Source organism: Accipiter gentilis, chromosome 8, assembly GCF_929443795.1.
Source record: "Accipiter gentilis chromosome 8, bAccGen1.1, whole genome shotgun sequence".
NCBI classification, from domain to species: domain Eukaryota; kingdom Metazoa; phylum Chordata; class Aves; order Accipitriformes; family Accipitridae; genus Astur; species Astur gentilis.
The window spans coordinates 32,412,583-32,425,346 of NC_064887.1; the positions used below are offsets into that span (position 1 = coordinate 32,412,583).

The 12,764-nt window shown below is 53.5% G+C and overlaps 1 protein-coding gene across 1 annotated transcript in view; it reads left to right on the forward strand.

The window, feature by feature from the left end:
- The window catches only part of NMNAT2 (nicotinamide nucleotide adenylyltransferase 2), a 31,922-nt gene extending 20,957 nt beyond the window's left edge, over nt 1-10,965 (forward strand). Inside the window, exons 2-11 of the mRNA XM_049809011.1 lie at nt 411-499; nt 1,227-1,294; nt 2,007-2,085; nt 3,265-3,394; nt 4,059-4,139; nt 4,255-4,299; nt 5,613-5,689; nt 7,317-7,418; nt 7,665-7,732; nt 7,862-10,965. Of these exons, the coding sequence (XP_049664968.1) occupies nt 411-499; nt 1,227-1,294; nt 2,007-2,085; nt 3,265-3,394; nt 4,059-4,139; nt 4,255-4,299; nt 5,613-5,689; nt 7,317-7,418; nt 7,665-7,732; nt 7,862-7,964 (842 nt within the window). The 3' untranslated portion in view covers nt 7,965-10,965. The remainder of the gene's footprint in view (nt 1-410; nt 500-1,226; nt 1,295-2,006; nt 2,086-3,264; nt 3,395-4,058; nt 4,140-4,254; nt 4,300-5,612; nt 5,690-7,316; nt 7,419-7,664; nt 7,733-7,861) is intronic.
- Nucleotides 10,966-12,764: the final 1,799 nt, after the last annotated feature.

Below are 12,764 nucleotides of genomic sequence, written 5' to 3' on the forward strand. Positions count from 1 at the left end.
GTGAGCTCAGTCTGCCTCCTCCAGGGCTGACAAAAGAGCCCATCTCTGCTGAGCAGCTCTCAGCAGTGCAGGCTTTGGCTGCCCCTCTGGTGCCCTGGTGAGGTGGTTGAAGGTGATTTGGGGTCTGAATGTGATTTAGCTTCTGCTAAAGACTTGCCTTCTTCCACCAAATCCCTTCCCACAAGATTTGGGGGTCGCTAGGAAAATCCATGCTCAGCATCACCAAGAACGGCACTGAATGAGACAAGCCAGCCCTTCCCTTGGTCGCCTTGCCCATCTGGTGCTGCCTGAGCTGGCATGAGCGGCTCCATGGGCTTTGGGGAAAGCCAGTGGGTGGCAGCGGGGTATTGCAGGGCTCAGTGGGTCCAGCTGAATCCCCCTGCACCCTTTTCCTTGTCCTCCTCCTTCAGAGCGAGCCCGGGATTACCTGCACAAGACCGGACGCTTCATTGTCATTGGTGGCATTGTCTCGCCTGTGCACGACTCCTATGGGAAGACGGTGGGTCACTTGCATTTTCCCTTTCTGCCTCCTACGTGCAATGGTATGTCTGAAGCCAGGGGTGAGCGCTAGGCAGCACTGCCTGTACCTGTGGTCCTTTCATGGACCTCTTCTGCCTGGGGCAGCTCCTGACCACAGGAATGTCTCCAAGAGGAAGGAGAGTATTAAACCACCCACTCTTTAGATAAAAACTGCAGCAAGACCCTACAACCAGCCAAAGTGCTAGACAGCAGAGAGAAACATACTCACCCAAAATGGTAGTGGTCATCTTGTTGGGTTGGGGTTTTTTTGTTTGTTTGAATGATTTCAAAGCAAATTTTATTGTGGGGATGGCAACAATGCAAATAGCGACCTTTAAAAGCACTTTCTGTGGCAGGAGAAATCCAAATTAGGTGCGGAGAGATTTTCCTCTTCTCCTGAAAGCTGGAGAAATTTCATCAAGAAAACCACCATCCCCAGGTCCGACCCCACTGCAGCACAGGGTTGAGAGTGGTGGTGCTGAGCAAGTCTTACCAACTGGTACGTAACAAGGGCTGAAGTAAGGCAGGGACTCCTCGCCTCCAGCAAACAGGACTTTAAATAATTTTTTGTGGGCAGGAAGAAATCCTTCTGGCCTCTGTCATCTGAGCGAGCCTGATGCTCTGCCTTGGGAAGGTTTGTGAGCCCAGGCTGGCCGGGGCACGATGCTTGCCTCCTGTAACTGTTCCTGAATCACCCTCTCTTGCAGGGTCTGGTCTCAAGCCGGCACCGCCTGACCATGTGCCAACTGGCCGTCCAGTCCTCTGACTGGATCAGGTGAGTGGCAGAGCCCGCACCCGCTGCGGCACCAGCAGCCCCTGGCAGCCCCTGCCACTTCCCCAGCACCGTGGGGGCAAAGTCACACGTATGAAGTGGAGATGCCACAAGCTGCTAGAGCTCGAGGATGCACTTTCTCCTCTCCCTGCCAAACCTTGATTAAAAACTAGAGGCCTTCCTCTCCTAGTCTAGCAGAGAACCAATGAGGAGTGTTACACCATCCTTCAAGGGGACCCTTTGGCTTCAGAGGGTCTTGCAAGCCCCCCGCTGAGTCTGTGGTGTCTGGGTGAGACCCAAAGTCACCCAGCGCACCCCAGCCTTGTGCCGTGGCACCTTCCCTTTCTACATCTGCAGCAGCAGCCCACGGACTCTCCCCTTCCCAGCATTGCCATGTGCCCTCCGGCAGCTAAGGTGGGACCAGAAACATCTCTGGGCTGGCCTCAGGAAACAGGATTGTAACACGTGTGGTTACATCCAAGCCAAAGGAAAGCTGGTTAGTTGGGTACCAAGAGTGGAAAGGTGTCCAGGCACACATTCAGGTCCCCAAAGCTATTAAGGAGAACTGGATGTCCAGAGGCCATGGCAGAACTGGGGGAGCGATAGTGGCTGCTCATGGCACTGCTGGCCAGCCTAGTGGGGAGGAGGTGGCATGGCCAGGAGGTCCAGGCAGTGGCCATTGGCCAATACTGTTGCCTTGCTGTGCTCTCTGCAGGGTGGATCCCTGGGAGTGCTACCAGGATACTTGGCAAACCACCTGCAGCGTGCTGGAGCACCACCGCGACCTGATGAAGGTGAGGCAGCCTCTGCACCGTGGGTGCACCTGGGGTGAGGGTGTGGCCAGAGTGCAGGATTGGGGTTGCTCTTGCACCGGCACGTGGACATCAACAACCAAAATACAGCCGGGACAGACAGAGAAAAGACTTGCAGGAACGCACCCAAAATCCTGACCTGGAAGAGGTGCAAGATACCCTGTCACAGCCGCTTTGAGCTCCTTGCCCTGACGGTGAAAGCAAATTGAGCCCTCCAGCCAGAGCCAGCAGCTGTCCCAGTCCCACGCACACCAGGAGGGGAGCAGGGTTGAAGGCAGAGTGGGCATAAGCCCAAATCATTAATGCCGACCATTTGGTCCACCCTGAGGGGAAGGAGAGGTAGATATGGGCATCCCTACTCATCAACTGAGCCAAAACTGCTGCATGAACCTGACAGAGTGACCCAGTGGGAAATTCAGCATCTGAGAAGTCCCTGGGGAGCACAAAACGCAGAAGAAAGTCCCTCCGAAGCCCAGGGAGGCCTGAGAGCCGAGGAGGAAGGTGATTGCCCTTGGGTGACTGCAGGGACAGGGAGACCAGGGCTGCTGCCAACACTTGGATATAGCGAGCAAACCAAGGAGGGGAAATGGTTAAAACAGCATCATTCAAACTCACATGCACCCCAGACAGGAGGCACAGGAGTAGCATTAACCAGCCCAACGGGATGTCCAGTGCAGCCAGAGACCATGGTGTCGAAGCCAGAGAGCCCCTGGAGCTGCCTTCTCCTGCAGGGGCCGGTGGAGGACAAGAGGGCATGTTTGCTCCCAGGGTGATGTGTAAGCTGCTGGCTTTGCACAGCTGATTCATCAGCTGCTGTATTTTTATTTATTCATCAGAATTTATGAGCACCTCCAGCCGATGGGGGCGATGCCTTCCCGCAGGCAGCACAGCTGCAGCCTTGCCAGCCCCATGGGTCCACACAAAAAGTTAATCCCACCATTCCCAGCCTTAATCACGAATCATTATCCACAGCCTCCTGCTAGCCCCAGGTCCATCCAGTGAGGTCGGATGGGACAGGAGATCCTAAAGTGAGCTTGGACATACTGTGACTGAAAATAACCTTCAGTCTGGGGTGCGGAGACTCGATATGGGGGTTGTAAAGTTTTTGGGAGGTAGCTGGAGTGAAGGCACTGTTCCAGCTACATCTCTCCTTCATTGCAGAGAGTGACTGGCTGCATCCTCTCCAATGTCAACACGCCCTCCATCACTCCTGTGATCGGCCAGCCCCAGAACGAGTCCTCGCAGACCATCTACCAGAACAACAATAACGTCTCCAACAAGCCCACTGCGGGTAAGCGGCAGCGCGGTAGGGAAGGGGGGATGACTATCCACCCCTCACCTCCCAGCCAGGGCTGCCAAGCATTAGAAACAGTGCTCCATCATCTTACTTTTGGGTCAGGTCACTCATCAGGCTCCATGCACCGAGGCCAGGGTCAGGTGGGGATGCAATGGAGGAGTTAGTTAGCATCCAGCACAGCAAGGGGAGCCAAGAACAGCTTAAAATGGCTGTGAAATCTCACTGGACTTCAGCTGGATGATGTTCAGGCAGTGAGATCAGCTAAGAGAAAGCCTGCGTGGTACCCATGGGGTGCATGCAAGGGATGAACTAGCAGGAGCAGTGACGTGGCTGGATCTCCCACAAGCCGGTGGGATGTGGGACACGGAGGTATTAGCCGAGGAGGAGAGGGGACATTACTTAAATCCCATAAAAATTAACATCTTGTGATTTTTTTATTATTTTTTTTTTTAGTGATTTTAGCTGTCCACCTGGTCCCTTCAAGGCACAGCATAGCACTCTTGGGAGTTAAGACCATGAAAGGAGGTGGTGGGGAGATGCTGAGAGCAGTTCCCGCACCTGGGCACAGGAGTATGTCTCAGGACCAGGGTGGCCAAAGTTCTTGCGTGCATTGGTCACACAGCCTCTCTCCCATTAATTTTTTCTTCTTCACCTTTAGCAAAGATCCTGGGGAAGGTGGGAGAAAGCCTGAGCCGGATCTGCTGCGTTCGCCCACCCATGGAGCGCTTCACCTTTGTGGGTATGTAGAGGAAAGGTCCAGCATCACCTCTGCTTTAGCTCCAGCCCCCAGCCTTCCTCCCAGACCCCTCATCTAGGCCACACACCAGCACCTCTCTTTTGCTTCCCTTCCCCAGATGAAAACGCCAACTTGGGGACGGTGATGAGATACGAGGAGATCGGTGAGTATGCAGCCCCCCCCTCCATGTCGCTCCGGCTCCTCTGGGCCAGCGCTATGTGTCTTGGGAGCAGCTGCACAGCAGAACTGGTGGCGAGCAAAGGACGCTGGATCACCTCACCCTGGTGCCAGCTATCGAGGCTCAGGAGCGAAACAGGAGCAGTGCTAAACTGGCCTGAGCCCATTCCTATTGGCAGACAAACAGCCTAAAATAAGGGAGTGAGCAGTGGGGACCCGGCTCCCAGCAATAGCACATCCTGCCATGCCATCATGCCTTAAAAGTCACCCCAAGTGCCACCAAATTTGCCCTCTCGTGGTGGTGTCACCCACATGCTCGCATTGCCTGCAGCCCTGCAGAGCTTTGCGTGTGGCAGCAGGAGGCATTTCAGCTGCCCAACCAGCCACGGTGCCCCTTTCTCTAAAACCCTTTAGGGGCTTGAGATCCACTGGGCTGCCACACACTTGGCACCACAGTACATCACCCAGGGCTCTGCATGGGGAGCTTGCTGGTGTTTCTGAGATCCATTTCATGGGCTAGCGCACACACAGCCTGGCACAACAGTCATCCTAGCACTGGCACCATGCAGAGCCCAAAGGCTTTGGCCACCTGGAAATGCCAACCAGGGAGACACCTTCCCATGCAGCCACCTCTTCCCACCCCTCAGGGCGGGTTTATGGCTTTCCTCTGGTGATTGTGCAAATAAATTAATCTTTATGGGCCCACTGGAGCAGAAAGCTCCTTTCCGCAGCACAACTTTCTTGCTGAGCAGCAAAGCCAACTCTCAAAGCAAGTTGTCGGCAAGCACCAGTCCCAGCCTGGGGAGAGGAAGGGAGGACATGGAAGTCCTCCAAGATGAGCAACCCACACCATCAGCTTTGCTAAAGCAAACATGGCCATGCCCAGGGCTCTGAGCAGTCTCCGGGGCTTTCCCCGTTGCCCCATGGCTGGAGCCCCTGCAGCAGATCACAAAGCGATTGTCAGTGCCCATAGCATGGAGAAATTACTCCCTTCCCCAGGGATACCCCACCTCCAATACTGGAGCACAGCCATAGTTGAACAGCATGTAGCAACGTTGACAACAACCCAGCAGCACAGGAGAGAAGCTGAAATAAAGTAGGGTGGGGGGTATTTGATGTTTGGCACCAGTAGAGATGTGAGAAGGACCACGGGATCTTTAGCAGGACTTGCGTTGGCAGGAGAGGTCTGTGCAGAAAAGGATCCCCCCGAGCAGTGCAATGGGATGGCAGGGGGCAGGGACAGTGCCTGCTCAGCCCTGTTTGCTCCCACCTCTGAGCTTCTGTGTTTCTTTTCTTCAGAGCTTCGCATCTTACTGCTCTGTGGCAGCGACCTGCTGGAGTCCTTCTGCATCCCCGGTCTCTGGAATGAGGCAGACGTGAGTCACTACCGCTGGGCACCCCTCCATGCTCCTCTTCCCCAGGATCCCTTCCTCCTCTTCTGCTTCCCACACCCAGCACTCCTGGGAGCCACTCAGGTCCCTTGGGATGGCAGGAACTGTGCTAACCATCCCCACTGCCTCCTCCATCCCAACCCTGACCCTCACCTCCCCTACCCAAGGGCAGCCCGAGGGACAGGGTCTTCTGCTCCAGGGTCACCAATCCTACCCAGCCTCCCCTTCCACAGACCCAAGCCCTGGTCCCACTCACTGTTCACACAGAGGACTTCACCTGGGGTGCAGCGTAAGCCTGTCCCGAGGGATTTTCGAAGGCTGCCCTCCCACTCCTTGTCTCTTAGAAGGAGCCAGCATCCAGTAGATGCCAGTCTCAGCAGAGTGAAGTGTGGAGGTACAGAAAATAAAGTATTTACAAAAGTTGGCCAGACCTCAGAAATTAAACACGTTTACAGCCAAATCAACAGCTTTTACTTAATAAAAGGCTTTTCCTGCAATGCAGGGTACCCAAGTACCCATCTTTATAAAGGCCAAGAAATAAAACCATCTTGACTTCTCAGGCAGATGATGCCTCACACCAACTCACAGCTGACATGAGCCCATCTCAGCAACTTCACTGCCACAACTCAAATGGACGAAATCCACTACCCACCCCTCTGTGGGCCCCCCCAGCCCCCTTAGTGAAGGACTGCAGCAGGACACCCAGCACCCTGGACACTGCGGTCACCACCTGAAGATGCCCTATTTTCATGGGAGGACATCAGCCCTAGAGAGGGGCTGGGTCACTGACCCGCATGCTCCTCCCAGCAGTCAGAGTTGTGCTGGCTGTGGGAGCTCACCTGGCTCTTTACTGAAATTGGGCGGTCAACACAATCCCCCCATTCCCTCCATCTTGAGCCTCTCAACTATTTCTAAAATCAGTTACCGCATCTTCAATCCTAAGTGTTTTTTTAAAACTTAGCTGGCAGATATCTCCTCTGAAAGGCTGCAAAACCTGAGATGAGGCAAGTCTTGAAGCCCAGCACAAAGGATGCAAAAATTGGATCTCAAAGCATAGGCAGAAGAGGCATTCTGCCCCAGCACCACCTCACAGGCTCCTGCTGCCTGAATTTGCTGACCCAGCGCTCTTTCAGATGAGCCTCCTTTGTCTCACCTGAGACAGGTGTGAGCAGCAGGAGCTCTCCCCCCGCAGTGGCAAACTTGGCCACCGGCCTCGGTGCAAACAACTTTGCAAGAACAACCCTACAAGACCTCTGTCAGGACCAACATGTCCGTCCTGCTCATAAACCCTTCCAGCGAGGCAGAGGCCATGTTCTTGGGCAATCTCTTCTGCCACCACGGTCCTTCTACCATGACAAGTCCTCCCTAAAGCCTAACCTCATTTTCTCATAATAGGATTTAACTCTGTGCGTTTTTACTTCATCCACTGCAGACCACTCACCATGCCTTAATTCCAAGTTTCTGCCAAAGGCTGTTGAGATATAGCCTCAAATTCACTTTCTGTCTCCATCCAGACCATGGCCCAGCTTTCATAGTGCAGAAGGGTCGGCAGACAGTGGCAGGTTTTTCATGGGGTGGCTATAAAGCTCTCCCTGCTTTGGCTTGCTCCTAGATGGAGGTGATCGTCGGGGAGTTTGGGATCGTGGTGGTGCCCCGGGATGGAGCAGACCCCGACCGGATCATGAACCACTCCTCCATACTCCGCAAGTACAAAGTAAGTGAATACATATGTGGCCAGGGAAGGCTGTGGGAGGACCTGCAGCCTCTCTTTACCCAGGCGAGCACTTCTGCCACAGGGCACAAGATATCTCAAGGCCAGATGCTCTCAGCTGCTAGGTGGGATCAGCAATAGGGCCACCATGCAGCAGCCCCCTGAGGCCAGTGGGGTGGGGGGGGCTGGCAGGGCAGACACCCGCTTTCAGACCATCCCTTCACTCCTCTCTTCCTTCTTCCCCTGCAGAACAACATCCTGGTGGTGAAGGACGACTCAAACCACCCCATGTCAGTCGTCAGCTCCACCAAAAGCAGGTGGGTGATGTAGGGGGACTTCCACTACGGAGTGGGGAGATGGCTGCCCCCAGCCAGCCCCTCCATTTGCAGGGGTATCTGACCCACCCACATGGGCTCTGACCCCCTTCTCTCCCCCAAAACCCCCAGACTGGCCCTGCAGCATGGAGACGGACACGTTGTGGATTACCTCTGCCAGCCTGTCATCGACTACATCCTCAAGAGCCAGCTCTACATCAACGCCTCTGGCTAAGCGCCAGAGGTCTTGCAGCGAGACAGCCCTCGTGTCCCGCCTGCCTACAGCTCTCCATCACTCTTTTCTCTCTCTCAGTCCGTGTCTCCATCTCTCTCCCCACCCCATGGCCTCCTGCTCGTGTCTGCCTCTCTCCCCCGGCGCCAGTGCTCCATCGTGCAGCAATGTCCAGGGAACTGCAGCACAGCCCCGAAGGGAAAGGTTTGGTCTCTTTTTTCAGGGAACTGCCCTCCCCCTCATATGTGGGGAGGGAGGGGGGACCAGTAAGAGAGTGATGTGCTTGGTGCGCTCGAGGGGAGGCAGCTCTGGCACCCCCCTCCCAGCATGTCACTGGGAAATGGTCCCCCCGGTCCATCCTCCCAGCATGCTCAGAGCAGGGGCTTCCTCTTCTGCATCATCTTACAGTACTTAAGCTCAGTAAATCTAGGTGGACTTTTTTTTCTTAAATAGTTTTAGTGCAAGCCCTCTGGGCCTCTCGACACAATGACCAAATGAATCCTGGCTGGCAGCGGGCAGTTGCAGCCCAACTGGCTCGGTGCCCCATGGCAGGTGTATCACTTCAGGCCAGCAGTAGGACAAGCCAGCTAACAAAATCCTCCTTCTGGCCCTGAAAAATCATGGAGAGGGCATTGCTGAAGGGGATCAGAGGCCTTGGCAAGCATTGCTGCCAAAGCATTACTAGGGGAGGATGTCATTACCTTTCCTTGGCTGCAAGTGAACCCAACCCACCCCAAGGCAAGTGGAGTTGGGGTGATGCTCTACTCAGACCCAGTGTCAGAGAGGGCACCCCACTGCACCTAGAAAGGGACCTGCCATTTATGAAGCCAAGAAACAAGGGAAGAAGCAGCGAGCAGGTGGTGACCCAAAGCCTCTGGTGAGAATTTGCCCCAAACCTGACTGAGCTTTGTGGAGGTTGGGTCCAACCCCATCCTCTAGGCTCCAGCTCTCCATTTCTGTCTGTAAACTTCCCCCTTCTCCCTCCACTCCTACCCTCTTCCTCTCCTTGAGGAGTTTATTAAATGCATGATACTTTCCCCCTCCCAAACCAGCTGTGGCTACTTTGCACATCCCTTGGGACATGCCAGGCTTCTGCTCTCCTCCCTGTGACATGCTCCCAAATACCAGGGATGGAGCCTAGTGGAGACGCTCGCATTAAAATCAGGGCAGGTAACAAGGAGCAAAAGAAAATTAAGTCCTGCAGAGAGGAGTGTTGCTGAAGCAGGCCGTTGTCCTGCTGAGCATCTCTAGGGTACAAGGACCAGGCACAGCCCCTGGGAAAGATCACAGCCGCAAGGAAGAAGGTACAGTCCTGCTTTACTCCTCACCTTTTCCTCTCCCTTTGCTCCATCTAACCTTGTATTGCTTTGGATATAACCCTGCTGCCTATAGCTCCTAGAAATCTGCCCACTCCCCATAATTTTGGACTAACTAGGCTCAGGCTAAGCCACACCACCACACTCTCCCAAAGCACGACCATTACCCATGCTGGCTTTGTGGCTTTCCTAGGGCAGCGCTGTGACTAGCTGCTGGTCCCCAGCAAGAGACAGTGTTGTGTTGAGACAACCAAGGGCTGGGAGTGCTCCAGGGTGTTTCAGGGAAAGATCAGAAATTACCTGAAATTACACCCCCCACAGCCCGTCCCCTTAAAAGTCACAAGCTGCTCTCATGGAAGATTGCACTAAATTTGGTGACCTGCTGGATGCTGCTGGCATCTCTATAACAGCAAGCAACTTTGGACAAAACAAGGTAGCCTACAGCCACAGGCTCCTTGCAGCAGGCAGGGTTTTACGAACAGTAGCTGACAGCTTCTCAAGGAGGACACAGCTCTTCCCAGAAGGGAAAGCAAGAGAGACAGAAGTGATGTGACATGCCCAAAGGCCAGAAGAGGTCTTTTCTTGCCAGGGATTTCCCTCCGCACAGAGAGACTTGTTCAGGAACTGTTGTAAATTCGGCAGCTGAATCCCTCAGTGCCAGGTCTGGTATCTCCAGGCAGTTGCGTACGTATCCCGTGGGGTGAGGAGATACGCAGACACCAAAGCAGAGAAGGTGGCAAGAGTGTGCGGGACTTGGAGTGCAGGGACGCCTCTTCTCCAGAGAAGTCTTCAGCCAGTTTGAGCGGCTCACAAGCATCCTACTGAGCTCCCTTAGCTAACACACTGGGCAGGTGCCCATGGTGGGACATCTCATCCATGAGACACCCAACATATACATAAGCCAGTAGCTAGAGTCCTCTCCACCTGTTGTTCTCACATGTTCAGTTTTTCAGTCTCTCCTCCCTAACACAGAAGTTATTACAGAGAGCAGCCTCCTTTCCTTGCCAGACATCACCCATGTTTCTTAGCTCCAAGCTGGAGGAAAAAAAGCAATGGTGGCGACTAGCCTCCAAAACACATACACACACATAGAGCGGGATTTTAACCTCCTGGGGGAGCGATGCCTCTTTGAAGGGGGAGGAAGGACAGCGGGTTTTAAGTGAGGAAAAGACACAGGGAAATAAAACAAAGGAGACAGAGAAGGAAGGCAGGCAGCGTGTCCGAGAGCCATCTCAGATCCTCCCTCCCTCCCTCAGGTACGCAAGATGGGACGCAGGGGAAGCCAGGCGGCTTCCCATCCCATTGCAGTTAGGACGGCATGCCTTAGAGACGTAGAGTTGTGGTACGGATGATGAGTATATTCTGTTTTACTAGTCTTACCTGCGCCTTTGTGTATCTGCTCAGTAAAACTCACAGTACAGGGGGGGTGGGATGGGGGGGTTTGTAACAGGTCATTCAGCTCTGGGACCAGTTTGGAAAATGTCTTTGGGTGGGTATGGAGAAAAAAAATAAACATCCCTGAAGATCCACGTGACCGCCAGGGAGGTGAGGACTGGGGTTTCCAGGATGCAGGGGAGGGGTGGGAAGAAGCTCGTGGGTTTTGGTCTTTGAACCTCCACTTTTAAACAGTGCAATTTGCTGAAAGAGAAATGAACTTCAAATGCCTTTTGGGGGGGGAAAAAAAAAAGGGGGTGGGGGTGGGGAGGGGAAGGGGTTGAAGTTGCCATGCCACTAATTTCACCTTTGTCAAAAGTTTTGGAGCCTAATTTTTTTTTTCTTCTGTTGCTATATGAAAAAAATGGTCATTGACAAAAAAACTTTATCAGCAAAATGTTTAAATTATGTAATAAACAAAACAAAACAAAAAGATGTTACTGGTGTCATTTCAAAACAGCCCCAAGATCAAGTCAGCATGAAGAGTGCAACTGGCTGTACTGCTGGGAAAACCAATGGCCAAACTCACCCAAAACAGGGAGCTAGAGAAAACAAACCAGTAGGCAAGATCCAGCCAAAAGTACTCATTATTTATTGACCTTCTTTCTCCCTTTCAAAAAACCCAACTCATGGAAAACTGAAGTCAGGTCCATATCCCTATGCTGTACAATGAGAGAAGGAAGACATGCCAGAGGCAATACATCTCACTTAAATAAAAGTATAAGGCAGGCATATTACTTGGTATATCCTTATCAAGCAAAAAGCATGGGAACTGCGTTATCAGAGAATCAGAGCCAACGAGGGGTGAGCATGTCCCCAAAGTGTCCTCCTCCATCCCAGACCTCTTCTTTCACCACCACGCAGGTCAGGGGGCTTCAGCAGAGTTGACTTCCAGCATTTGCTGGCTCTTTTTCCCCCTGAAATGGCATCTAAAGGAAGCTGGGAGTGGTGTCTGAAGGGAGCTGGACCCACAGGAAAGCTGTGGGTGGGTGACGGGAGCACTGTGATCTTCAGCAACTCCAAGCTCTGCTCAGATGTACGGTGGGAAACCCTGCAGACCTGAGCCTCTGAGAAACAGCCAGCACCACGTGGGAGGGAGGGTAAAACTGGCAGCACCAAACCAAAGGCGGAGACACATTCAAGACATCATCAATACTTTTAAACGGATCAAATCAGGATGCTGGCAATCCAGCAGGATGGGGCCAGGCTCTCAGACATGAGAGCCTGTGGCTGCAGACCCCTAGAGAAAGCCCCTGTTCCTGTGACAAGTGCTGCAGGGTCCTGGGTGCTTGTGCAGAGGGGACACCACCTTGCTTCTCCTGGGCTCTGGGACACCCAGGAAGCTGCCTGGTACCAAACTGACCGCTCTTGGAAGGAAAGGTTGTGCTTGAGTGTGTAAGGGGATGGTAGGGAGACCTGTGTTTGCCCAGGAGGAACTTGGAAAAGAAAACCATCCCTGAGGGGCTTTGGGACTCAAAGAGAAGTGTGGGAGAAAAAACAGGGGCCCTATCCTCCTGGCTGAAGGGAGCAGGTAGAGCAGGAAAGGCTTTCCACTTGAGAAGCCCCAGCAGTGCTCTCCTCCTCTGATAACCTGCTAGCCTAGGATCCCCTTCTTCCTCCATCCAGCAGATTACCCTGAGCTCAAAACCAGCAGGCATCTTTTTTTTTTTTTTTTTTTCCCTTTAGCAAAACAGTAACCACCTCACTGAGAAGCACCATGGAAGATCTGCAGCTTTATGAAAAAGGTCAGCAGCAGCATCTGATGCTGAATCTCCAAGCCACAGCAAAAGCCACACCAGAGCCGCTCCCAGGAAGGTAAGGACTGGGCAGGCTGGGAGAAGAAAGCCACATGAAGCGTCACTGGTGTCACAGATCAAAACTTATCTCCCCTAGCTGCCATTTCATGCTGCTCTCTCCCTGCCTCCTGAGCTACCAAACGTGAGGAAGACCCTGCAGAGAACATGAGGAGGTGGTGGTGGTGGCAGTATCAAAAGTAAGAACAGAGACTCTAGTCCTTCTGTGTGTTCCAGACGAGGAGAGGAGATCCACAGGG